General features: G+C 42.7%; 3 protein-coding genes across 4 annotated transcripts in view; 2 read left to right on the top strand and 1 right to left on the bottom strand.

The window, feature by feature from the left end:
• Positions 1–11,839, top strand: part of LOC135377742 (uncharacterized) — a 65,430-nt gene extending 53,591 nt beyond the window's left edge. Inside the window, exons 18-19 of the mRNA XM_064610385.1 lie at positions 6,483–6,586; positions 7,635–11,839. Of these exons, the coding sequence (XP_064466455.1) occupies positions 6,483–6,586; positions 7,635–7,733 (203 nt within the window). The 3' untranslated portion in view covers positions 7,734–11,839. The remainder of the gene's footprint in view (positions 1–6,482; positions 6,587–7,634) is intronic.
• A 2,201-nt stretch (positions 11,840–14,040) lies between these two features.
• LOC135377743 (tRNA-specific adenosine deaminase 1-like) lies at positions 14,041–25,848 on the bottom strand. 2 transcript variants are annotated; one of them, XM_064610386.1, is made up of 10 exons: positions 25,609–25,848; positions 25,473–25,541; positions 23,033–23,087; positions 22,839–22,972; positions 21,039–21,186; positions 18,827–19,051; positions 17,690–17,844; positions 16,787–16,886; positions 16,558–16,647; positions 14,041–14,219 (listed from the first exon to the last, which is right to left on the bottom strand). In XM_064610386.1, the coding sequence occupies exons 1-10, from the start codon at positions 25,835–25,837 to the stop codon at positions 14,069–14,071; spliced, it is 1,356 nt and encodes a 451-aa protein (XP_064466456.1). In that variant the 5' UTR covers positions 25,838–25,848; the 3' UTR covers positions 14,041–14,068. The 2 variants fall into 2 exon arrangements, with proteins under 2 accessions (XP_064466456.1, XP_064466457.1); XM_064610387.1 differs by lacking the exons at positions 21,039–21,186; positions 22,839–22,972.
• Positions 15,754–27,517, top strand: part of LOC135377744 (ras-related protein Rab-22A-like) — a 32,813-nt gene continuing 21,049 nt past the window's right edge. The window contains exons 1-3 of the mRNA XM_064610388.1: positions 15,754–16,130; positions 16,472–16,560; positions 17,455–17,536. The gene's annotated coding sequence lies outside the window, so the exon portion shown is untranslated. The remainder of the gene's footprint in view (positions 16,131–16,471; positions 16,561–17,454; positions 17,537–27,517) is intronic.

The following is a 27,517-nucleotide window of genomic DNA, read 5'->3' as shown; positions in this document are numbered from 1 at the left end:
CCATTACCCCTGTATGACTCAGCCATAGGACGCGCTGATTACAAGGGCCCATGCTCCGGGAAAACAGGTTCATGTCATTGCACCTTTGCACTGTTTCATTTCCCCCTCTGTCTGTCGCAAATTGGCACACTAGGTGACAGCGAGGTAACAAAGTATCTCGTCAGTCTCGCTTCCATTCTTTGTGAACGTTTCAAACTTGCCATGGATGACCTGCTCAGGGAGGTGGAATACCTCATACTTGCTGTCACTTCCACCATGGGAAGTTGCACCATTCTGAATGGTAAATCAGGGTGTCTACCAACCGGGAATTTCGATGCGACTGGAAAAGTCGGAATTGTCAGGGAAACTGAAAAAAAAAGTTGTGAAAGTGGAAAACGTCTTGACAAGGAGGGCACCATGGCATAGTGAAGAAAGCCGCTTATGCGGATTCGTGCGGTTCATCTGCCATACCGCTGCGTTGTTGGCAAGAGCAGTTGCGAAGCTTGAAACAAGGGCCGGACGAAGGCAAGGCACCTCTCGGTCTTTTTTGCAGGAAAGGGGGATTGTCTCGTGGGTAGCATGTGGTTTTGCGCACGCCTCTCCAGGGGGCAGCGAACGCGTTGTTGTGAGTCATGTCAATCGGGTGCCAGTTATATGTGTACTGTGCATTCTGTTTTGAGTTTAAGCATTGTGGGAGTGACAATGGCTCAAAGAAGGAAGTGTACTTTCAATACGGACTGGACGAATCCAGCCATGTCCGAGTTCACCAGCTGGATTCAACGTGTGTCAAACGACACATACAGTGCCCTCTGCACCACGTGCAGGAAGAATTTCTCCTTGAGCAACATGGGGAAATCAGCAGTATCTAGTCATTCTGTGAACAAAAGGCATCTGTCTGCGGCGAAAGCAGTTGGGGCTGCTTCCCAGGCAAGCCTCGTGCCGCAGCAATGAACGCAACCTCAACAAGTGCGTCAATCAGCCTTTGTTTGATGTCTGAAGCTGCCACACCGGTCATAAGAAACACCCTAGGTGGCTTCTTGCTGAAAAAAGAAGTCACAAAAGCTTAGATTATTTGGTGCATGACTGCCATAATGACGCACACCTCTTTCGCTCTGCCGCGGCCTTGGCTCTGCGATTTCCGTCATGTGAAACTGCCGCAAATATGAAATTGAGAAAGGACAAAGTCGGCTACACAGTTTGCTATGCAATCGCTCCATACTTCCAAAAGCAGTTGCCATCAAGCCTCCTTCGTGCACCATTCTTGGTAGCTTCATTTGATGAGTCATTGAACAAAGTGGCGGAGAAAGAACAGATGGACGTGCATGTCAAGTACTGGGACACAGACAACTCCACGGTGAGGGCACAATACCTCACATCATGTTTCCTTGGCCATACATGTGCAGATGACTTGGCTTTCGCTTTCAAGGAGGCCACCGAAAGCGTGAAAGAGAAAAGGATACTCCAGATATCAATGGATGGATCCAATGTCAACATCAAGTTTCTAAGGTCCATCAGCAGAGAGATCAGAGAGTCTGGGGAAGGCCTCATTGATTGAGGGGAAAATTGATGCCCTCAAAAAATAGCACTTATATTGGGGGAGTATTAAAGAAATGTTGATTTCACGTGGAGTGTCCCCATCCCCAACCTGTTTTGGGCTCTGCTTTCTTTCAATGAATGTGCCTTTTTTCTATCGTGAACAACTTTTACATCACGTTTTACGTACAGAGTAATCAAGGCAGGAATGCATGAACCAGTTTTAACAACCACTTATCGTTGCATGCACTCAGCATTTGTCGGTCCGAGATACTGCGTCTTCTTTCGACGCACGTGTCAAGTCGAAACTTGTCCACTACAGATGCGTGCCCCGTACATGTTGTGCGGAATGACCTTACCTTATCATTCTGGCCGTTGCATGGAACTCTTTAGTTCATGCTTGACAATGCAGCTAGTCTTAATTACTTGATAGCAATTACCGATAGACAGAAACCTTTGCTATGGTCGGGAATCCACCATGTTTAGTCAGGGAAAACCTGGAAAAGTCAGGGAATTTGGAAAGTATTATTTGGTAGACATCCTGTAAATTTTTCGTGGTGGTTCAGGAGGCACCGAGGCCCGACATGCAGGGCCGAATGTCAAATATGCCACAAAATGTTCTCGAACACTCGAAGATCCGATGTTTGAGAAAATGTTATTATTAAAGGGACGGTCGCATCCTCCCCAGTCAATTTCGAAACTTAGTGTCATTTTATTCCTCGTGGACCACTGACCACGGTATCGAAGATCCCACGCGAAATAGCATCGTAGTTTGACTGTTATTCGACGGAATACGTGACAAGAGCAGACGCCGGATGTTGAGAGTATGCCGGAATTCCCTCTCTGGAAAAACGAGAAAACGTCACTCCCTCAGAACCAATGATGGCCCGACCTTGTGAAAAAGAATGCTGTACCCGTGCGGGCATCACATAGAGTTACGGGGCGGCTGGATGGTGCCTTTCTCCTCTGAGCGCTGCGCCCTCACTCCTCTGCTTAGGGAGTGATATCACGCCGCCGGAGCCTCTGCAGCTGCGGAAGCCTCTGCAGCCGCGGAAGCCGCGCCAATCTTTAAAATTTGTTTATTTAATATCAAATCACTTTTTGGATGAAAAAAACAGCCGAGTAGATTCTGGGACCGATCATAGTGGTTATGGTTTCATAGATGGGTTTCCGGATGTGGCTATCCCTTTAAAGTCAAATAGCCTGTGAAGCATCGACTGTTTCATACAACAGGCATTGTAAATTGTGAAATAAATGTTGTGCACGTCCTGGGCTTTTCCAAAAACCTATGTATTCCTTGTATTACCATAATCTATTATAATTAGGGCCCTGTGTTTTAGAGTTAAACCCAGTAAAACCTGTTTTTACCCTCCAGTTTGCATCATCGTCACTTGCAGTAAAACCCGAAACCCCCTGAAAACTAGCTCGGCGACGTGCTATCCCTGCCACCGATACGCACTGGAGAATGCTAAGCATTGCACATTTAGCACATCTGTTCTGCGTTTCGCGTTCATCTAAAATGCGAGAACTGCACTTTTCTTATTTTCCACCCTAAAATGTGCTTTTCCAAGTGATTTTACCCCCCCCCCCCCCCTCCACCCCCCGATTTTCGAAAAACATAAAACCCGAAAACACAGCGCCCTAATTATAACTAAACTGTTTCAGAAGTATCATTGTATTAGTATTATAATATGTGTTTTTGTGCACTATTATGTATTAGTACATATACAAGAAAATAGCATTACTGCCCACCCCTGTATTCAACTATAAGTTATGTATAGATACCATATTCAGTTTCATGTAACAGAGTGTCTTGGTTTTTTAGATTAAAAGGGGAAACAAATAGTGTATTCACATCTGCATATGGTTTTATGGTGATGTAAGCATGAGCAGCCTCTCCTTGGTAGAACTCACAAGGATGTCTGACCTTAGGTAAGATTGGGGAGTGTTTTGAAACATGATGAAACAAATCTGTGGCTTGATTGCCTTGCACAACAAAATGTGCAAGCCACTGACAGTGATGTCACGACAACAAGAGTGCTAGCTGTAAACTTAAATGTGTAAATAGTCTGCTGCAAATTTTATTGAAATATTTTGCGCAGTGACTTTATGAATCATGAGAAAGCATGTGACAGCATTAGTTTAGCTTTGATTTTGTCCAGACTGTTGCTGTAATTCAATGCTGTTGTGTTCACTCTTGTAAAAAGAATCGCTCTGTGTGGTCTTACCTCGGCAAACATCACTCATGCTCAGAGTGGCAAATGAGCTGAGCATGATTGTAGTATCTTGCAGTATGGAGGAAAACCACCGTATGAACTGTCTGCATTGTATTTTGAACGCTTGAAAAGAACTCAGTCTCAATGTTTTAGTTAAAATGAATATAGATGTCAAAAATGTTTCCATCGTACTCAGAATTTTGAATGCCCACAAGCTCTTTAAACGACAGTCCTGACAAACAAAGCCAGACAAAAGCTGCCACATGCTTTCTTATGATGCTCAGGGTTGCCATGCAAAATATTTCCATTAAATTTGCAGCCAATTATACAGGGTGTTTTTTTTTTATTCATTACCAGAATTTTTATTTAAAAAAACTAGCAGAGCAAAATAGATGCTGTTTTAGCAATTGGGTTATACGGCCGGGCGAACATCTTGTATGACAGCCTATGAAACTACTGGACTAAAATTAATTCATTAACTTATTAATTAAATGTTTTCTGGGAAATGCGAGATAGGAGAATTGGAGCCAGTCATTATTCAAATCCACAGTCCTTATAAAACGCCCTGTGAAGCGAACGTATATAAATTGACAAATTTCGCTATGCAAGTGGAACTGAAACTAGAGCTACGGTACCTGCCTTTTGAGCGCAGAAACGACGTGGCCTTCACCTTATCTGAGTCGGATAGTGGTCTATTTGGCCAACAGGTTAGCACCTACTCCAATCAGCTCCATCGCTCCAAAGCACGTGGCCGTCTCACATGGATTGCCTGTCGCTCTTTCTGCGCTCAAATGGTGCGTAGTTCTGGTTTCGGGTCATATACGAGGGTGGTTCCATAAGTTTCCGGCCCGACCAACTTTTAATAGTCATAGAGACGAAACAAGTGTATCACTTTTCGACATAGTCACCCTTAACTTCGATGCACTTTTGACACCTTTCAACCAGCATTCTTGTACCCTTGGAAAAATAGTCCGAAGTTTTGTCCGCAAAATGCTGGAAAACTGCCTCTTGCATCTCACTATCGTTTTGAAATCTCTGTCCTCTGAGATCCCTCTTCAAGTTTGAGAACAGGAAGTAGTCACTCGGTGCCAAGTCTGGACTGTAGGGTGGGTGGTGGATTTCTTCGAAGCCGCACTCCTTCAGTGCAGCCTTGGCAACAGAAGCCATGTGGACAGGGGCATTGTCCTGGAGCAACCGGACACCTCGACTCAACCTGCCATGCCTCTTTTCCTTGATGGCGTCTCGCAGTCGGTGCAGGAGTGAAGCATAATAAGTCGCATTCACTGTGGTGTTCCTCTCTTTGAAGTCGATGAGGAGGATCCCGTGACAATCCCAAAATATTGTTGCCATGATCTTCTTTGTGGATTGTGTGACCTTGGCTATTCTGGGAGGTGCTTCTCCTGGTTTGCGCCATTCCATCGACTCCTTTTTTGAAAGGGGATCATAGTAGAGCACCATAGTCTTATCCCCTGTGACAATTGACTTCAATATTTCTTCTTCGTTCTCTTGACAGAGCTCCAAAAGCTCTTTGGCACAGACGATACGCTGTTGCTTTTGAACTGACGAGAGAAGTCGTGGCACCCATCTCGCACTGACCTTTTTCATGTGAACGCTCTCGCCGATGATGCGAAAAACGGTTGTTTTGGAAAACCCCAGTCTTTCTGAGATTTCCTTCACCTTCAGACGCCTGTCGCTCAGCACTTCCTCCTCGACAAGAGACAAATTTTCTTGTGTCACCACTTCCACTGGACGACCATCGCGTGGATCATTTTCAATGGACTTTCACCCCAGTCGAAACTGCTTAGCCCAGTCTTTTACCGTTGTGTACGACGGAGAGGCTTCCCTGTACACGTTGTCCAGTCACGCTTTAATTTCTTTAGACGAAAGTCCCTCTTTTGTCAAGAATTTTATCACAGCGCGGTACTCGATTTTTTCCATTTTAAGTGAAGAGTGCACCCTGGCTGTTTGAAATGCCGTTCTCCAACCGACAAAAGCATGGAGAGGGTTGAGGGTGGTGCACCGGCCCTCCAACCGATGGCGCCACGCGTCCTTAATCGCATTTTAAAATTTGCGCGCATTTTCTACTTCGGGCTGGAAACTTATGGAACCACCCTCGTACATAGCAAAATTTGGCAAGTCATATCTCGAAGTACGTTCGCTTCTCGGGGCGTTTAATAAGGACGATGGATTTTAATAATGACTGGCTCCAATTCTGCTATCTCACATTTCCCAGGAAACATCTTATTAATAAGTTAAGTAATGAATTTAACTAACTGGTCGTCCAGTAGTTGCATACGCTGTCCTACAGGATGTTCACCTAACCATATAACCCACCTGCTAAAACAGCGTCTATTTTGCTCTGCTAGTTTTTAAATAAAAATTCTGTAATGATTTCTAAAACAAAACTGTATATAATTGATTTTTATAGCATACACTTTTGCTGCCACGACATTACTGTCAGTTACTCAGTCGCACACCCTTGTGACGTCTGCCAAGGTGCGACAGCTTCTACTTACGTCACCGCGAAACCGAAGGATGTGAGCGTACCTTTTGTTCTTCTTTATCTCAAAAACAACAATGTTCTGGTGGATGAAATTCTGCGTGTGGCATTTGCATGTAGCTTGCAGTAAAATACAACTCTAATCTCAAAATCAGTGGACAGCTTCAAATTGTCCCTTCGATATCAAGATGCCAACATATGGCAAATGTTGGAAATGAAGCAAGGTGTACAAGCGCAATGTTGTTTGCATGTAGAACGTTTGCTGGAGTGCAGAGTCTTGCAAGAGCGTGAAGTTGCCCTGGCACAGAGGCAGCAGCAACTGCAGGAGCAAGCACAAGAGCTTCGAAACCACATGGCTGTGAGTAATACTGATGTGAGATGTTACCCGATGGCCGTACTTTGACTGTACGGGCAGTTGACCTCGAGGTTTTGAGTGTAGAACCCACACGTACCTGAGAATGCTACACAAAACTTTAAAAATTCCCTTTCCTGGTGCTCTCCTTTCCTTTATAGACAGACTTCCGTACTTCGAATACTATAACAAAAATTCAGTGAGCTTTAAAAATTTGGGTTCTAACATAGTAGTCTAAGTCTCTGGTTTATATTATGTCACACCCATTGTGTTTGCTCAGTCATTGGCTTCGTTTTTTTAATGTAATTTATTGCACTAATAGACCAAGCCATACTTAGCTTATCCATCTCTTCAGTAGGAAACTCTCACCACTGTAGCTAGTAAATGAAGTAAGTCGTAATCGTGCGAAGTAAGATATTCCTTAGAAAAACAGTAGCTGCAGTAATCAAAATTAATTCAAATGCACATGCAAATCCTATAAAAATATTCCACATAAGAGAGAATATAAGACACCTTGTCTGATCTCTATGCATGAAAGGGGGGTAGACGAGGCCCCCACAACCTGGAGCCAAAGGGGCACGGTCTCCCCCTTGCGTTTCGATGTCTCTGGGTGCAGTACCATATCAGGTGCGGTTAAAATCTGTTGAGGAACATTTTGGTACTGATCGCCACAGAATTTTTAATCGGTGACAAATTTCATTGTTCATGGTCGTGTGGAAGCTCAATGTGTTTGTGTCGTCCATAGATGGAGCTTGCTTCAGCTGTGCGTCTTTCCTTGTGAAAACTCTCTCATTTATGCGCTGGATTTGGGATTGTGTTTTAAAAGCAAAAAATACAGGTTAACCTGTTTTAGAATAAATATGGAATTTGTTCGAGAATGAAGTTGTCTTTAAGCATTAGTCTGCCACTGTCTAGGTGAAGACCCGAATGAAACTATTTAAGATACCATTGTATTCTGGTCACTGTAGCTTTAGGATATATTCAGTGTACTAAACCAAATTTCTTCAAATGTTGACCATTTTTCTCATGTACTGATTGATAAACATCTCTACAGGAGCTATTGCAAAGCAAGCAGAAACTAGATGAAGAGCGTCAACAGCTGGAAGCATCTTTGGAACAGCTGCGCAGCTGCATCCCCACTGCTACTAGCTGACCTTTCTTCCTTGCTCATCACTAAAGCCTCCTTGTGAATACTCTTGCACAGTTATGGCAAATGCATCTGGCATAAACATGACTCCAAATGTGGGCCAAATGTTGCTGTAGAATGTTAAAAGCCCAGTCAGCCATTGGTAGAAGTTATGTCTCGTTTTTTCGAGGGACATAACAGGTAGCATAACTGAAATATCTGAAACCTCGGCTGATATGTAGCATAAAAGGAATTTAAAGTGTATACTCCTTTTGTAGAACCCCGTCCTACTATTTTCTCTCTGCAGCACATTTAACAAAACGTTGAACAAGGTGCCAGTTCCAGGCAGCATGTCCTGTAAACTGGGCAAAGCTGATGCCGCACTGCTGAGTTTTAAAACATCTAACGTCTTCTGGTTGTCGAGATTTTAACTAATTTTTAGAAATTGTTTTCTATTTCACAACTTTTTCTGTATCCTGCTGATAAGTTAGTTTAATTGGATTATATTTTTGGGCACACGAAAATGGTAAACTAAATATTTTCATGTCAAGCGCATTACTGCTTAATTAGCTCTGCATGCGACGGAGGAAGGGTCCACGTACACTTAAGTGTTTTGGTAGAATGCAATGAGCCATAAGATATTTAAGCACAGTTGAACCTCTTTACAGGAAATTCACAGTGATGAAAAGCATGTTGTTGAGGTAGTGACCTTTTCTGTTGCTCGGATCTGAAGAAAACGATTTTTTGCTATAGGGCATTTTTGTCAATGTCAAAGCAAGATAGCTAACTAGGTAAGACAGTATTAAAACTGCCTGAATCTTAAACACTGTGAACAAAACTAAACCAGAAATCTAAAGATGTTATTTATGAAAGTTGTGCATATTGAAATGGGTGAGTGTTTAAAGTACATACCATTATTTATGAATGTATCTTTGTTGCAGCAATTTTGATTAATGTTGCCCACAAGCAGTGGTCTGTAGTTTTTAATGCTCCTTCACTAGTAACGAGAAATAGAAATACAAATGGGCATTGCTAGCTGGCTGCAGTTTCAACTAAGCACGTATGATTTCAGACTTTACTAGTACATGATTGTCCCTTTTCTGCGCTTGCTTAAAGGACTCATTTTTATAAAATCAAATGCATGAACACTATGTACATATGCGTTTCTACTATACTGTTTACTTGCTTCCGGTGGAGCTCTGTATAGGGTCCAAAAGCTGTAGTTCCTCCGTTGAAGTTTCCATTTACTTATAATACATGCAAGAACAGACATCACTTATAGTATCACTTTTATGAGGCATTATGCAAGCAGTTGCATCCTATTTTGCGTGGAGCAAGACATTCACCTAATAAGAATAATGCATCCTTATGCGATGTGCGGTTACTGAAGGAGCGAAAGATGTAAGGCCCAGTCTTTCTTTTATGCATGTACAAATGTGATCAGTGGTGACAAGCCTACATCTTTTTCACAAGTTTTATCACTTTTCAACCCGTAGAAAATGCTGTTTTATCTACTTCACTGTCAGAGCATGTACATGATATGTGCAAGTTGTCATGTGAGCAACATGTTCCATAACAGTTCATGTTCGTGGACAGTTTTTTAATTTTACTGAAGTTGTGCATTCTCTAAACGTGTCTGCTGTGAAAATAACAACTGTGGGGTTTCATCAATTCAGAAAATTTCGCAGTGCATTGAGTTAAATGAAACATAAGCGTTCTGCAAAAAATAATTTAGCTTGCCTGAAACTTCCCAGGTGTGCTTTGTAACAGCAGTTACAGAAGGTTGAAGTTTGTTTTAGTTTCTTCCTCATTTTTGTCAGGTACTTGGGGGGTGTGCCAATATGAAATTTTCAAATATGAATTATAAAACATGACCTTTGAATACTCAGTTTTATTAAACATGGTGTACAGAGCTGTGTAACACATGGTTCTGCACTTACACAAAACCTGACCAAAGCAATATGGTTACCTTACTGTACAAAAATTCAGGAATACTAAATTTACGTTTGAATGGATCAGACACTTACTCAAAATCGTGCTACTGTAATCGTGATGAAAAATATAGATTTGTAGAAAGTAGGCCAAAGATTATTGCAACAATGCATATATTTATACATAATTTTGTACTATAATGTAGCATGTCACTAATAAATGCAACGAAGTCATGGAAATGTTACCGTAAATGACCGTTCCCAACAAAAACGTAATGTATTTAAAAAGAGTGAGAAACATGGGTGACAAATTCAAGGACAAGAGACAACCAAAACCCCTTTCTGTTATTGAGGAGGGCACTTTATTTATACCTGCCTCATGCATTGCAGGGCACCATCAATGACAGGCCCAAAATTAGCCTAATAGGTGGTTTGTTTTCATAAACTATTGCTTCATCTCCACAGAGGCCACCTTATGTACTTTGTTTCAGGCTCCATCTTTATATCTGTGTGAAATATTTAGACTCATGTCAACATTGTGTGTACCATGGGTTCTGTGAGACCAGAGATTCCAATTCGAAACAAAAGAAAAACACACTCAGAAGTGCAAAAAAATAGCCTATTTTATTCCCCGATAAATTCATAGAAGCACTGCAACGAAGGGTGAAATTCAAGTATAGTCTAAAATCATTAAAACTGCCAGTTGGCAAAAGCTGCTTAAATTGGCAAGCCCACAAGCCAACAGTCATAGGACATCTATAAAATGGAGCGTTGAAAGCCTTATATATGGATTGAGGATATCATTTCATCCAGCCCACTTCATTACTGCCCTAGACGTTATTGACCGAATACCTAAACCAATGGGGACGGTAAAAAACTGTTGGACCCCGCTTGGAGAAATTTCACCTTAATATCTGAGATTCTGTTTATCTGTACTAAGCGCAGTAGATTGTTCACTCTGTGTTGCATGTAAGCACTCAGGTCTATATGGATGGGGCTTTTCCTGTGAAAAATATTACAGTGTCTTATGTTTTCCTGTATACAGGTTTACTATAACAGGTTCCCATGCAAGACGGCAAAATTACAAGAGTTCAATCGAGTGGAACAAAAGTATCATACACATATTGAAAACTTGAAATATTTGCACACCCCCTGGAAGAATCTTAATCTAAACAAAAATAGCGAATTTCAGAAGGAGTTGAAAGCTATGTGCATGTTGCAACAGTTTGTTATTAGAGAAAACTAGATACAGTTTGATCCTGTTGACAAGTGCTTTGTGACATAACAACGACCTGAAAATATTGCATTTTTAATGCATAAGCTTATTTCCCCACTTAGCAAAATGATGTAGGAAAGAGTGACGTGCATGTTCAGTTGCAATCGTCAAGGTACCTTGTACACCACATGTACGCAGTACCACAAATGTTTGTTGTGCTGACAGAGGCACACATAAGTTATTGTTATCATGTCCAGTTTATTGTCCCATTGAACTTCAGTTTTCCAGGATGTGATGACGTTGCTATTATATTGAGGTTGACAAATCACCATATTCACCAGACAATGCAATGCTCTTTTATGTGGCTGTTCATGACTACTCTGCTGGGCTCAGTGAGATGCTCTACATTTGAACTGCGGCGGTATTGTCAAGTGAGACTACAGACAGTGTTGTGGTGCACCATAAACTGCAATTCTACCACGATTGCATCTCATTCCTAGTCTCGTGACCTAAGAGAAGTGTGTGTTTGGAAATGTATGTGTGAAACGAATTCTCACTGCCAGCTGTACTATAAGGGGTTGTCATGTACATATCTACATCACATCGCACATGCAATGTTTGTCTCTTGTCGGCTGGTAGCATACATTTGTTTCGTTAAGAACTGCATGTAAAGTGAGGATTTTGCTTGTGACACTATTCAAAGTATGTATTTGTTTGTTGACAGCACCAGTTTCCTTCTCCTACTTTTTTTTATTTGTACCTAGAGGAAAGTTGTGACGAACAAAGTGTGCCTTTTATTTTCTTGCTTTTCATGGCATTGAACGAACTATGTTATCTTATCTGTTTAGGCATGTGAACTGCAAGATATGTGGCTTTTCAGGAAACGAAGAAAGGCTTTGCAAGTGCATCATAATGAACCTTGTACTGCGTAGCGGTGCTCGTAACAAGAGATGCACACTTTTTCATTAAAGATCTTGACTTTTCTATTCTGGCCTGTGTACTACACTTCTTCCACAGGTGAAGTCGATGGAGCATCGCATCTAGTCCAGTGATATAGTTAGTATTCTCAAAGGAGTAAGGAAGTGGCATTTAGCATTGCTTGAAACCCCGCTTCGTTCGTCAAGCAGTCTATTAGGAGCCATCGTACGGTATCTTGTCACTGTGCCACTAAATTTACAAAAACACCCTGAAAAAGAAGCCATGTGCGGTGCAGTGTGACCTTGGAGGCCCACCTCGATCGCCCGATGTGGCATAATCAGGTCAGTGTGATGTAATATCAGCGTGGGATAGGGTGCATTTTCTTATACCATCTGGCTAATTCGATAACCTGTGCTTCAGGTGAAGTCGAAGGTAGCGGAAATGACGTCGTAACCCACCACTCTTGTCACCCAACGGTTGTGGAGTGTACGTACTTTTAGAGCCGGTAAATAGCTACTCTCCACAACCCAGATCGACAGATGGGTAGGAGAGGTTTGTGACGTTATGCGTACTGGAGTTAATGGGGTCATCTACAGCTACTTGGTGACTGGACTAGGATGTGCTCGACATCCTCCACACACACAGCAGTTGGGGGCGGAAGCTTTCATGATTTAGTGCAGTAACCACTAACCAGCCCTGCGGGGAACATTAAACTAGGAGCGATGGAACTGTGTCTTCATAGACCTGGAGAGTGCTGAAGGTGCCACTAATGTAATGACTGGATCCATCCTATAAAGCATCGACCTGCTTGCTGGTCTGCTAAACCAGAGTTCTCTGCATTTGCTCTTGGTCACAGCATCAAGCATTAACCACATGTCGAAGCACATGAAGTACGCCCGACATTTTTGGTTGCAGCGGTGCATTTGGAACACAGCTGCTGTGCCTTGCATCATATATTTCTACTTTCTTACTTGCTAGGTATATCTGTCATGTCTCAAATTCGGGTCTAAGCAAATGCCAGGTGAAAAGTGCAAGTTCCAGACTGCATGGCTCGAACATACAGTATAAGATAGGGGTATTATTTCCTTGAGTCTGAGGGCGAACGATGAAAACACTGAAGACATTTGGGTCTCTTGTCATCCTCTGGTAGTGTTGCTTTCAGTACTTTTGTCGCCCTGCCTTAGGCTCAAAGAAAGTATTTTGTTCAACATAAACAGTATTACTGGGTGGGACAAGACAATCTCTACCGGGCATGATATGACCAAAGACTATCGAAGTCACCACAATGGGCAAATCCGCATTCAAAAGTAATCTAGCAAGCTTCAAGCCATTATCCTGAGCAGTGATAGGTGAAAGCAGCTTTCCCATCACTGGTTACATCCTTGTCAGCAGGAAACAACGTTGGGAATGTATGGACATCCACGTGAAGATGTGCTGACTTCCTGTAGGAAGCATGACCTCATTACAGATGCTGACTTTATGCACAGTTTAAACACTTGTGACTTTCGCTCACTCACTCAGGTATTAGCAAGCATGCTCATGAGCGAGTTTTGCAGAGGTATGCATACAGCTGTTCCACAAATGTGTGCTCACGCTACTCAACAAATGTTCCTGGATAGCAAAATCAGCAGGAGCTTCACTTGCAGCGATAAAAAGTGTGTACGCATTGCATGCCCTGGTCTGTGGGTATTTTTTGCTTCCCAAGTCCAAGACATGGCGGAGAAATCTGAACACTACTTCATGGTGCTATTTGATGGAACAATGAATGAATGAATGCCTGCAGCAAAAGCAATGGAATGTCCATGTCTGGCTATAGGATAACTGAAGTGACCACCAGATACCTTATGTAGTCATTCTTGGGTTGCGTGTGCTTTCTGATTGTACCATTGATTTTTATCTGGGTCAAAGTTTTGGGAATGTGATGCTTTGCCCAATCTGGTGGAATAATCTTTGCTTCTGCTGCGTTCTTGGGATTCGTGAACCGACATTGACTTTCAGGCTTAATTTCAGTGGCAGAGAATGAGTGTGAATTGATAAAATTATGTTGGAATTTTGCGTGGTGAAAATGCCCAGTAGTGAAAATGTTTCCAAAGTATTTTAACGTGTGGTAAAATAGTGAGGTAAGTTGCACTCATTGGGTCACTTCGAAGTTGTGAACCTCATTTGTTGCAAATACCAATGCTCACATCTTTCTGTCATTGTTACTATCCTTTTGCATGATTTTATCTTTACGGAAAGGTGATCACAAAATTTCAACATATTGCTACTCTTACAATGCTGCGTATGACTTTATTATTTCATCTTGTTGTTTCCGAGGTATCTCCAGAAAAACTCTGCAATTCCTGAGGCTTCACAGTCCACCCAGGGAGGGTTTCGGTAAAGTTCTTCCAACGTGCCTGATGGTGGACACTTGCTTTCTTGTAATCCAAATAGGTCCGCAAGTTTCCACTACATGGGATTAACACAGAAGTTAAATAAGGTTGTGGGCACACATTATGTGACAGATGTGCATTAAGCATACTTTAATGGCATTTAAACATTTACAAAAGTTATTTACAACCCCACCCCAGATATAATTCACCGACTTTCAGCACATTTAAGAGAGTGTAACACTGAACTCTGGTCTACGTGACAGTAGAGAGCCTTGCACATTATAAATAAAGTTACTCTACAGTATATACTGGAGCTGTGCGAATAGCAAAATTTCCACTGTGAATGAATCCAAATAATTTCTTTAGGTGATGAATCGAATTCGAATAATTTTGAATGTCTCATGGTGAAATATTTTGTGGTGGTATGCTCATTAGATGATTTCTTTCTATTAGATGATGAATTTTTGCTCCAAACATGTGAGCCTTTTCACCCAGATTAACATATGGTGAGGGAAGGGTCCCTCTGTGTTGTGTATGGTAGACTGCGTTAGCGGGATGAACTGCATTGAGAGTTATTCAACATGTTCCATGCAGCCTGCTTTGTGTGCATCTCCTCATTTCTGTATTTACATTGTGAATTTCCTGTATCTTTATTGAGAAACTGCACATATTTCCATCTGTTACCGAACATAACTCTCAAAGTTGGGAGTACGTTTACTGTAGACTTTAGTGACAGAATATTGTAAACAGTGCAAAGGAGGCTTCACCAAACGCTCGACTGTTATGAGGTGAAGCCGACTTGCAGAATGGAGCTGCACACCAAAAGAACTGTGGAGGTGGTGGTGTCCCTCTACATGAGCCCTGACCGGCGACGATGGAATGTCCCAGCGGGCAGATGGTCGTGGCCTCACGCTGGGACGGTGCCGGGAGTACTGGCTGGCAGGCGCAGTGGCGCGCGCCAGCACAGGCACGTCTTCAGGGCGCCACAGAACAATGGCACGTGAAGTGGGCTTCACCTAACTATTGGGTGTAATGAGACGAAGCCGACTTGCGGAACGGCGATAGCGATACCTCGCTTGAGAGACCGTGGTACTACTAAAAAAATATTCCAAAAATATTCGAAAATATCAAATATTGAAAATAGGTTGAGAATAGCATCAGATATTCGTTTCATGTTCGAAATTTCGGATATTCGCACAGCTCTAGTATATACCTTTATCCAAATTTATCCCCCTTCGTAGCAATATCTATGTCTGGATCTGTAGAGGGTAGAACATTCACAGGTGAGGTAAGGGTGTAACACTGTCCCCTTGCAACATCACAACTATTCTCACCATAACTGAATTACAAAACCCAAACTGTAAGCTACTGCACCCGTGAAACATACCCGCACAAGCCACTTGAACAAAAGTTCATGGAGAAGCTTAGAGGGGTGGGGTTACCCTTGTCTTTATATCTGCCTGGCAATACCTACACCAGGGGCATAAGGCAACATTTCATTCTATTTTGCTCTTGTGTGGATGCTCCTTGGGGTTCACTCAAAAAGAGTTTGGTTTATATCTGTCTTTAAAAATTCAAATAACCGAGGAGCAAGTCTTGTACACTAATTATCACGTGCTGTTGTGCAGGCACTTTCTATTACAATTTTGTTTCATTTCAGGCAGAGCCGTAGCGACGGGGGTGCAAGAGGGGCAGCTGCCCCGGGCGCCGAACGGCAGGCCCTGGCAGGGTGGTTGGACAGTATAAAGCGGGAATGAAGAGAATCTGAATTCACGATCTCGGCAGTGCAAATAAGCGTTTTCTTTTCTTTGTTTACAGGGTTTCTGACGGCAACGGGAGAGGGGGGCTTCAGATTTGCTCTGCCCTGGGCGCAAACTCGCCTCGCGACTGCTCTGACTTCAGGACTGACGTAGGATTATTCATGCAAGCAATTGTGTTATTGGCCAGAAACATGAACCTAGCACATTGTCTTCAGGCTATCGTGATTGTGAGTTAAAGACCTGCGAAGATCACTTTGCCTGTGATTTAAGCAGTCCTCCTTCAAAGGCATTTTGAGGCACTGCAACACAGGGAAATAGATACAAATGCAAAAGAATATTGGTGGTCATTTCCCTATTCAAATTGCTACAGCTCTAATACCATTGGTGTAACAAGCAGAACCAATTGTCAAATGCATTACCTATGTTTATGGGGAGGCAACTGACAGTAGGGTGAATCACTATGGTCATTTTGACCTTATTCTTGTGCAGGTCTTTTAATTTCTGCAATGAGTGGTGCTTAGTGATGTTGCTTTTACTTAGTCGCTAATCGCCTGACTAATAATTTCAGAATTGTGCTAACAGGAGTACTCGGCATATTACAAAACCTCTGGACAGAATGGTACCAAGTTAATACTGCGCTTTGACCATACGAACCTTGTAAGTGTTGATGGAAGTTTAATGGCTGTAGCCTCTCGTTGTAATTGCAGGAACAGATTAAATAATTCCTTCCTACATGTAGGCAATCTAGAGGGAAAGCACATTGTGTTGAGTATGCATTGTCATTTGAAGAGTCATGAAATGTAGTGCGGGGATTTAGAATTTCTGCTTCGTTACATGCAACCTTAACATTCCAAAATGAAATGTCACAATGTGAATGTGATACCTTGCAACAGGATTGCCCAGATTCTTTTTAGTAACCCCTTGGCGATACCCATTCACTCCAACAGAAAAGGGCTGCTCAGCAACATCACTCCACAGAATGCCTACATAGGAAAGGACATCAGTCCTGAACATCGCACATGCCAAAAATCTTGGCACTGCGCTGCAAAAATACAGTCATCACACATGAGGGAGTGTTCAAACATTCTTGGCCCGACCCATTTCCAGTAGGCAGAAAGAGTGTTCTACGTATTATATTCTTAAGTTCCAAAGTTTGTAACACGAAGCATACATTTATTTATTTATTTATTTAGGACGAGGATGGTGTATTTCTCATTGGTTGTAACCTCATTGGTTGTAACTGCCTCACACCTTACAATGACAGGCGCATGTAAGAGCCAAGTACTCGTTCAATTGAGTCAGGCTATTAAATAAAAGTGCTGGAGTAAACTGAGCTGGAAATTCGGCTGCTCCATGACAACTTCCAAAATGCACATTCCATTTTGCACAATCACAGTGATGTAGCTTTAAAATTGCCAATCACCCTCTGCTTTCTCCAGACTTTGCCCCCCAGTGACTTTTTCCTGTTCTGTCATTTGAATCACTTAGAAGGATACTGGTTTCATGACGATGAGCTGAAGGAAGCTAGAGTTCTTTTTTTTTTTTTTTCAGGGGTGTGACAAAACATTTTTCTCTTCAGGGATCGGAGAGATAAGTGCATTGATGTAAGTGGGAACTTGGCTGAAAAATGAAGGTATGTTCTTGTTCCTGTAATAATTACTTGTGTGTAAGGCTTAAAGCTCAATAAGCCCACCTCATGTGTTACTGATGGTTTGTAAGAGGCATGCAAAAGAAAATAATAATAAAACAAGAAATACGAGTACAGTGCATAAACAAGCCATCTTACTGGAATTGCAGCAATGAGCCTGAGTACTGTCTACATTGAGACGAGAATGTACAAAGATGACTTTGCTTTGGTAGAAGGTCAAGGGATGTTGTTCCGAGTTAACTGGAAGTCGTTCACTTAACGCTCTTCTCATTGCTTGCTCAGAGTATGGACACCTGCGCACACAAAAAGACAAAAGTATTCAGTAAGTGTAATGTAAGCTGCCCCTATCTGAAGCCTATCAGTACCATTTTAAACATTTTGCACCAAACTACCTCACTAAGTCTGGTTAAAACAAGAGAAACCACATCAAGGCACAGCAGAGCATCGTTACAGTAAGCCCTGATAAACACAATATGGAAGTCATAACATAAGGGTGAACCTTGAGCAAGTGCCCATTGTAAGCTTTACTAGAAACAGTAATAAAATAGGGACCAAGTCGTTGCCTTAAAAAAATTGCAAAATTCAATAATGCTGTAAAAGCGATAAAAACCCCCGTGCCGGGGAACAAGTCAACAGACGACACAACACACAGGCACAGACTCTCTGTTGTGTCGTCTGTTGACTTGTTCCCCGGCACGGGGGTTTTTATCGCTTTTAAAGTATGCTGTACCGAACAGCCCAATTTTTAACCATTTTCAATAATGCTGCTCATGGTGTTCAACTGGAAAAGTTTTGGCAACGCTCAAGGTGATGGCATGAAATGTTTGTCATATACAATATACAACAAGTCCCTCGGTATCTCAATGTGATCAAAAAACAAGTTGGGAAATCCTCCTGCAAAGGAAATTTCGCAAACAGTTTTGGTGCCAGCACATGGCAAGAGCTCAGACCACTGTTGATTAAAAGTCTCATTAAAATGGGGATGAGCACTTGCTTCGGATTTTACAGGACCAGATTTTTTCTGAAATGCCACTGAAGTACTCATATGTAAATCATGTTTTTGCTCCCAAAGTAATTTTTTTTATTTGGAAGGAAAGAGCAGCCCTATTTTTAGTAACGGGCTAAAAATAGGACTGCTTTTTCCTGCAATGTCACAAATTGTTGTATTAAACCTAGTACATATAGCAGTTTGTAAACATGAACTCATACAGGCTTGATGAAATGATGATGGAGATAAGGAGCAAAGCAATGCTCAGCAAAGGGCGAGCAACTCACCCTCCAACAACAATAGACGTAAAACGTAAAGGCTGTGCTATGAAATGAGACAAGAGGGCACCCTGGAGGCCACAATGTTGCCATCGAGCAATTTTGTCGCTACACGACATTGAGAGGGAGACAGAACCTCGTCCAGGCTTTGTCCTCAAGACACCTAAAACGTGGTATTCTTCTCCAGGGCCTTTGACATCCTGTGGACCATCCTGTACACACTTGGCTCCAGTTCTGCAGACACAGATTAGATTTTCAGGAATAAGTAAATTACTGTATGAGTGGTTATAATTTCACAGTCCTAATAATTTGCATGGCAGGACGTTTGGAGTCTATTGTGTGAGACCTTAATTTTGCAATGCATATTTATTTTGTGCGCCATGGAGCTTATCTGGGTCAGAGGCTAGAGGTCTGAAACTTCAAGGATACTGGAGAATTGTCTGTACTTCCACGACATCCTCGTGGCATCAAACCCTTCCTTCATCAACGTCGACAATTCCAATTTTCCTATACTTTCCCAGTCACTGTGAACAACATTTCTTGGGACTTTAAATTTGAGGGGGAAACATGATCACGAAATTCACATAAATTACCTTCTCGCAACAATTACTACATTTACGTATACAGGGTGTTTCACCTAACATGTTATTCCCCTAAAAAAATCTACATGTCCGAAAATCATGCGGTTAATGGTATTTATCTTCTGGGAACTTTTGCCACGACTTGCGTCGGTTTTAATTGGCTTTTTTTTGCGGGAAGTTTAATTTTCGTTATTGAACTCCAAATTTTACCAAGTGAAGGCAACTTTTTCTGCCAGAATTAGACAGCTCAACCCGTTCAAAGACATGTTCCCTGTTCCACTTGTCGTTCAGAGACGTGCAAAGTGCCGTCCACCCTCATTTTACAGCCATGAAGCGCTGTGAGAGGGAGCCTTGCCCCACCCCTACAGCTCTCTTCCGAGTGTCACACTAGCCGTTGCCGCTGACAGCATCCCTATGTCACCACATATTGTTTCTCTTATCTGTATTTCTTCTGTCTCTCTCCGCAATTCCTTTGTGTTTGCATGGTGTGACATTCGTGGATGAAACCCTCAGCCTGCCACCTTCTGTGCCCTTTACCTTCAGTAATTGGGCTATTATCAGCGCTTATCCCTCTCACAGTGCTTCATGACAGAGAAATGAGGGTGACTGGCACTTTGTGCATCTCAGAACAATGATTTTCAAATATTCCTTCAGCTCTTGCCAGTGGAACAGGGAACGTGTCTTTGAACGGTTTGGGATGTTTCCTACGTGGGCTGTCTATTTCTTGCAAAAAAAATGTTACCTTCATTTGGCAAAATTTCGAGTTCAATTCAGGAAATTACACTCAACTTAAGGGGAAAAAAAAGCTCATTAAAACCGATGCAAGCTGTGGCAAAAGTTCCCAGAAGACAAAAGACGTTGACCACATCTATTAGATTTTTCTTACAGGAATTAGTAACGCATTAGGAAACACCCTGTATACGACACAAGCATGATGCAACAACACAAAAATATACCTCTAGGAAGAGGTCGAAGCAACCAATATAATGCACAAGTAACACAAACTTTTTTTTCCATGATCACATTAAAGAAACAGACGGAGACCTGAAATTGGTTTCTTACTGCCCTCCATGGACAAAGACTTTCATCACAAGGTTTCAGGTCATGGAAATGAGATCATATGGGTAATAGCAATGTGCACGCATGTGCCATGCATGTACTAGGTACCCATATTCCTCTCTTGATAATATTAATACAGCTTAACAGCATGGGTACCTCATTGCATTCTTCTGCCACAACGATATAAAAAGCTAATTTACGTTTCTCTATCAACTTCACTGGGAACATATAACAATTTCAGAGAGAATACACTTAGTACTTGGCTCATCCTTGCCATGTGTAACATTTTTACATACAGATGAAATGCCTAAATAAGAATGTGTTTTGATTATCTTAATCAAACCTGCAAGCCATAAAATTCACATCTTTGTTTTGCACTTTATCTTATTTGAACTGTCCTCACACAACAGCGAGTTCATAACACTGGCCCTGTGTCTACCAATTTACTAGTTAAACAACAAAAGAAAAGGTGCTAGATAGCTTGTTTCTGCTGATGGCTACATGTGTAATAGGCAAAGGAACAAACTATACCCATAACACCGATTTGAGCAAAAACTTGAGGTGAGGCCTGCACATATCACCTGTAGATATCACTGTTGCATGGGACATTCTCTTCCCTGTAGTTGTCTAGTTTCCTTCTCTTCGGGCTAGGACCTTCGTTTTCGGAGCATTCACTTTCCGAGCCTAACCGACTGTCTCCAGCCTTTGGAAAAATGGAAGCATCTCCACCTATGTGTGACACTTGAATTGTAGCATAACTTAATTCCTACAGTGCAAAAAGGCTCAGTCTTCACACTACAGCTTGCATGAGATGGAAAATAATGAAGGAAGGAGAGCTACAACCACATTTCTCAACTTGCTTGCATGGGAGGTGCAGAAGTTGTTACAGTAGTGACACTTTGTTGTTTTGCTATCATAGTACACTAGAATGTCTATGTTGTGAACATGCATATGGTGAAGATATAGATGTAGTGAAGTAAACATGCGGTCCCATGTGTTAAAGCCCCAGCCATGAACTATGTACTGGTAGGTCCGACCAACTTCACCGTAAAGAGGTTCTATTGTATTCTCAAATTGAGCATACTTTGTATGTATAGCTCTATAAGCCACTGTACTAAAGAAACACAATTCTAATGCCATAAGCAAGTTGAAGAAAGATGCATCATTGCTGACACATGTAATTGCTATAGTGTGTTGTCATCACCAAAACAAAAATTGGCTGAACCTCTCTCTGGTCATTGTGCCAAATGCATTTAAATATGGTAGCCATCACTAGTTGTAAATGTTTGGTAAAATCTTTTTACATGTAAAATTTTCTTTTTGTTTTGTTCTTTTTCCTTGTTACTGTGATGGCTACACAATTTCAGCGTACTGCAAACAGAGTCTGCTGATAACGTAGTGTCATGTGGCCTACAAAGCTATTGCTTTAAAACATGATGCAACCTCAGTTATTTTACACGTTGTCATAGGAGTATCTTTACAAATGCACTTGCCATATATCCACTATACAGGGTGTCCCACCAAAAAAGGGCCAGGGGCTAAAGAAAAAACTGAGTGCTCTACACAAATGGAACCAGCTTGGCAGTTGTGTGGTCTACCTAAAAATATTTTTTTCATCGCCCCTTGTCATTAATTAGCGGTAATTAATTTTCTAACTTTTTAATTATCGGTTTTAGCTCTCAGATGTCAATGAGGAAGTTGTAGTACATGTCGAAAAAGACACAACTGAAGTGGTTCGAGGTCGCTATGGCTTGTGGTTTCGTTTTTTCCCGGGTTTAAAAGTTGATTTCAGATGCCGGGCGGACCGCAGATCGCCGCCCACAATCCGGCACCCGCGCGCGACGATTCCAGCGCCCTCCGACATACAATGACCTTGAGATTAGCGCTTGGACACAATCCCTGGGCCAGGTCACACAAGAGGAAGATATTTCACCTGTTTCACGGCACACCTATCAGAGTGCACTGCAATCGTTGCACACGGGCGCCAAATTATGGGGAGCGCTCTGTGGTGCGCGTGGCTTCTGAAACCAATTTTTAGACCCGGGAAAAAACGAAACCACAAGCCATAGCAACCTCGAACCACTTCAGTTGCATCTTTTTCGACATGTACTACAACTTCCTCATTGACATCTGAGAGCTAAAACTGATAATTAAAAAGTTAGAATATGAATTACCACTAATTAATTGACAAGGGGCAATGAAAAAAAAAATTTTTGGATAGACCACACAACTGCCAAGCACGTACAGTTGGTTCCATTTGAGTACAGCACTCAGTTTTTTCTTTAGGCCCTGGCCCTTTTTCGGTGGGACACCCTGTATAGGCAAATAAACTGCACCACCACCAATACAGAAACGATAGTACAACAGTACGCTGTACGTACAAGGTGTGTGACTTGTGAAAAGATGAAGTCGAATTTCTGGCCTCAACTTGGCCATGAACTCGTTAGAATCCTCCCGTAGAAATGTGACCGACTGCTGTCCCTTTGCCAACTTCAGAAGTTCCTGGTAAATATACCTAAGAGCACCCTCTTTGCCATCTTTATCTACCAAATGAGGAAAAACAATTACTGCATACCTTAGGAAACACCTTCTGGTTAACACCTCAGCATGGCTATCTGCTACTTGATCTCCTATTGAAGAAGCAGAGAAAGATTTATACATGTATTTACTTACAAGCACTACAACTACAAATTTGCATTTCTGTAGGTACCAGCATGGATTCAACATCCAACATTCAGTTCAATTCAAAGAGCTTGTCCGTGTCATTTACTGGTTTTGTGCTCTTCCGCTTTTTGGAATATGAGGTACTGCTCAATGTAAACAAAGGAAGACAAATACAGAAAGAAAAAAATAGAAGTATATCTGCCAATCACTAAATGGATTTAGTGTAGAATACAGGGAAATGCATGACCATAATCTTGCTGTTGTATACTTAGTCAAATAACCAAGAAACCACAGAGACTATATACAGGGTGTTTGCTCTAACGTGTCCAGAAATTTTATTTAAAGCGAGCGATAAAAGAGAAATGAGTGCTACTTTTCAGCTACTTGACTAAGAAACAGGTGCTACTAGTGAAGCAGTGCCCGTTTCCTACTCAAGTAGCAGAAAAGTACCACTTGCTTTTCTTTTATCGCTCGCTTTAAATATAATTTTTGGACACATTAGAGCAAACACCCTGTATAATGCCAGCAACACAACACAGGGTAATTTTTTTATCCGGACGGGGAGTGCTGTATTGGCTGAGCTGAGTGTGGTACAGCTCGAAGCAGAGTTAACTGGAACGCCGCTTCGACCGGCGGAGCAAGAGGGGAGCCACCCTGGCGGCCTTTAGGAGAAATAAAGGGAGAGGGCGTTTCGACATTTCCATTTCAGTCGGAGGAGTGTTCGCTATGGTGTGCAGCACAGTGCCCAATCAAGCTGGCGTTATCAACCCTGCGCCTGTTTGTGTTTTGGCGATCGTGTCTCAGATAATGCGGAGAATCGATGTCATGGCACGTGACTGGAAACAGGTTGGCGCATGGGCACGCGTCATCCGAAACGCTCATTGTGTGATCGAATGAAATGAATAACAACTTGTCTCTTCCGGAAAATTTACTGTGCTCGGAATAGAGGATGCGAAGAGGCTTGAAATAACTAACGATGGTAATCGCGAAACCATCGTAATGAGTTTTTAAATAATAACAAAACAATGCTTTCATGGTGCAGCATATCGCGTTTCTCGGGAGTTTCTCGGAAGAACACCCAATTAGTACACACAAAAATTTTTCGTGTGCATGCTGGCACGCAGTGCAGGGCGTCACCGTGAAGGTTTTCTATTATTGGTGTAGTGAATGATGATCAGAGCTAGACAAATTCACCATGACCTTTGTCCTCACTTCAATTTTCGTCAGCAGAGGTTCGCCCCCCTACCTCGACTGCATGTTCCCCAAATTTGCCTCTCCCACCTTTCGTAAATCGCTTGATTTCTTTGATTTGATTTCTTTTTTTTTTGCCACACATCAATCCTTTTTCTGAAAATTTTCCTCATCTGGATCACTTCACCTTAATTTTAATTTTGGAAGTTTGGGAGAGGTGAGAGACGACTGGTTCGCACATGCTAACCTGTCGCGCGCCATCGGGATATCATCGATTATTCGCAATCCCTCAGTTCGCATCCCTTCGCATTCGCAATCCCTCGCGTTCCCTCAAACGAGCGCAGCGTTGATAACGCCAGCCTGATTGCGCACTCTTCGGCACGCCACAGCGAACACCCCTCTGACTAGAATGGAAATGTCAAAACCTCCTCGCCCTTTATTTCTACTAGACGCCGCCAGGGTGGCTCCCCCCTTGCTCCGCTGGTCGACGCAGCGTTCCAGTTAACTCTGCTTCGAGCTGTACATGGTGTACATGTATGAACTACCCTGGTATGAGTTGGGGTAACTGCACATCACCATCTCCCTCGATAGCCTTTTCTAGAGCAGCTTATTTGACTCTTCTCTGCAATCTTAGGGTTTTAATTACAACTGTTTGATTTTTCACTTTTAACTGGCCTTGTGTTATTTTTGACATTTTTCTAATAGGGTGGGTGCTATAAAAGGTCAGTCAGTTTCACACGTGACGCCATACCTACTTGACAGACAGACTTCTACTGCCACACAGTGAATAATTTATGCCAGAGAAACCTATGAAAAAATCGTGGTTACCAGCCACTGCGTAACAAAATAAATACGGCCACGCAAATTTTCGTCGTCATGTATTTCCTATGCGCTATACCGATGGATGGAGACGAAAGTTTGCGTGGTCGTATTTATTTTGTTACACAATGCTTGGTAACCACTATTTTTTCGTAGGTTTCTCTGGCATAAATTCTTTACGCTGAGGCAGAGGCAGTCTGTGCGTCAAGGAGGTATCACGTCTTGCACGAAAATGTGACTGACCTTTTAGAGCACCCACTCTATGTAACAGGCTAGCTGAATCAATTTATGTGGACTTGAGTATGCAGACACCTCAAATATGTACCTATGTGAACACATACCTTGCGAGTTCAGCAGCATCGTCGGGAGGCACTTGGTGCCGGTAGCCAGCGATGCGACATGGATGCTCTCTGAAATCCAACACAACATACCTCAAAAAACCAAAATATATGGGTTGAAACTTTTGATCGTACTCACTAGTTGAAAGATCTTCAACAATTACACCAGACAACAATGTCCATTCTTTTTTACTGTTTGGTTTCCCACTCTTGGGCAAAGTTTGGTACCTCGCGTAGCAAATACGCGCAATTTCGTCGGCAAAACACATGTCAGTCAAAGCCATGTGAGCACGTGAAAAATTGCATGGATATGAAAGCACGTGTCTGTTTTCCGGTTCGGCATGGCCGCGCGGCCACGCCGCTGGCATAACGAGGGCGGCATTGCCAGGAGAATGAACGTGTAGTATAATTCTATTGTTGGGAAAAACTCACGTGACCTCAAGCCTTGGGCCAATCGTTGGGCGTCGGTTGAGTAGCTTTTTGCTTTGCTTTTTTTTTTGTCTCCCTGGGTGACCTGTGACGCTGCGAGGCTTTCCCTTTCCCATCTGTTCTCTCCCTCTCCCCCGCTTTGGCGGTTCGGGGCAGTTCTGGGTGGTTGTGGATCTCCGTTCGCGTCGAGTGAAATAAATAACAAAATGTGGAAGCGTTGGCTGTTTCTGTTACACACAAAGTGCTTTATTTTCCGGGATTGGTATTTCCAAAGCACAAATATGAAGTCTGCTGTAGCTGTGCACAACACGAACATGATATGAACATTGTTTCTGAAGTTCGAATGAAATGCCGAAGCAACTTTGCATTCACTGATAGCTGATGTCTCACGTGGAAGATTTCACAGTAGAACAACAGTATATTGGCTGCACAGGCACACATATTCAGAGGTCCGGCATGACAGAGAACATGTCCATATTGCTGCTTGTGTAGGCGCCTGGTTGATCCGTCACAAAGGAAATTGTGAAGCTGCTATGCCGAAAGATGATGATCCAACCACTCTGAGTGTCATATCCATTCTACTGTATCCATGCAGATGCCATTCTGAAGCAGATATGAGTTGAGTGCTTATACCTGAACAAGAAAGATAGGGATCAGAAGCGTGAAAACCAAAAATTCTACCTGCCAAAATGCTGCGTAGATGCCACAGGTGCGGCGCTATGTTATGCTAAGCGGCAAAATAGAATAGGAACTGACTTGCCTGTCATCGAGTGAGTAGCGGAAAAACACAGTATTCGTCCTTCTTGAATCGTTGTCGCACCAAGCAAGCGAAGCAGACCTGCCTTCCACTTATCTACCACTCAATTGACTTGCAGAAGTATCCATGAGGCTCCGAGTTTTTCAGAGTTGGCATCGACAACATGTTAGGGAAGGACACTAAAAACCATCCAAAGCGGTACCGGCGTAGATGCTTTGCTTGCGTCCCTGCTGCACCCAACACATTTCGAAACTTTGCGGCGAGTTGCTGGAGTTGCTCCGGCACCGCCGACCCGCCGACACGGTCGCCGGCTTGAGCTCGCCAAGGGAAGTTCATAATTTCAAACCAACCAATGAGCGCTCGCATACCGGGGGAGCGGCCTCAGGAGCCAATGGGCTCGTGACGGTTGAGAACTCGCGCTTCGACGTAAAAATTCTGACGTTTCATGACGTTTGATGACGCGAAAAGCTCGCAGCGCCTCACTTTAGTCCGCAAGTGAACTCGCGAGTTTCATCCCCTTGGCATTGCTATTTCCATATTCGCGTCGCCCCTGGCGACGGAATGTCGAACGTCGTGTCTTTCCCCCAATAATGGTGACGCGCTTTTCGGACTGGCACATTGCGTGGGAAAGTAGCAAGAGAAGGTTGGAAGAAGAATGCGGAAAGAGTGAAAGCGCATTGTACTCGTTACCAGACCTCAAACGTCCGCGTAACCTTGAAACCGATTATGTCCCCACAATGAACATGACAGTCTCCCGCAGGTGGGTCGATAGCGATGTTTTCCACTCAAAGATGGCGGACTCACGGGCTGGGCATGCGCATACGCGTTGTCGGAAATAGTCCATTACGCAAGCAGCATGAGC

Source organism: Ornithodoros turicata, chromosome 1 (assembly GCF_037126465.1).
Source record: "Ornithodoros turicata isolate Travis chromosome 1, ASM3712646v1, whole genome shotgun sequence".
In the NCBI taxonomy this organism is placed as follows: Eukaryota; Metazoa; Arthropoda; class Arachnida; order Ixodida; family Argasidae; genus Ornithodoros; species Ornithodoros turicata.
The sequence above is the reverse complement of the archived record's forward strand: the minus strand, read 5'-3'. Positions and strand labels throughout refer to the sequence as shown.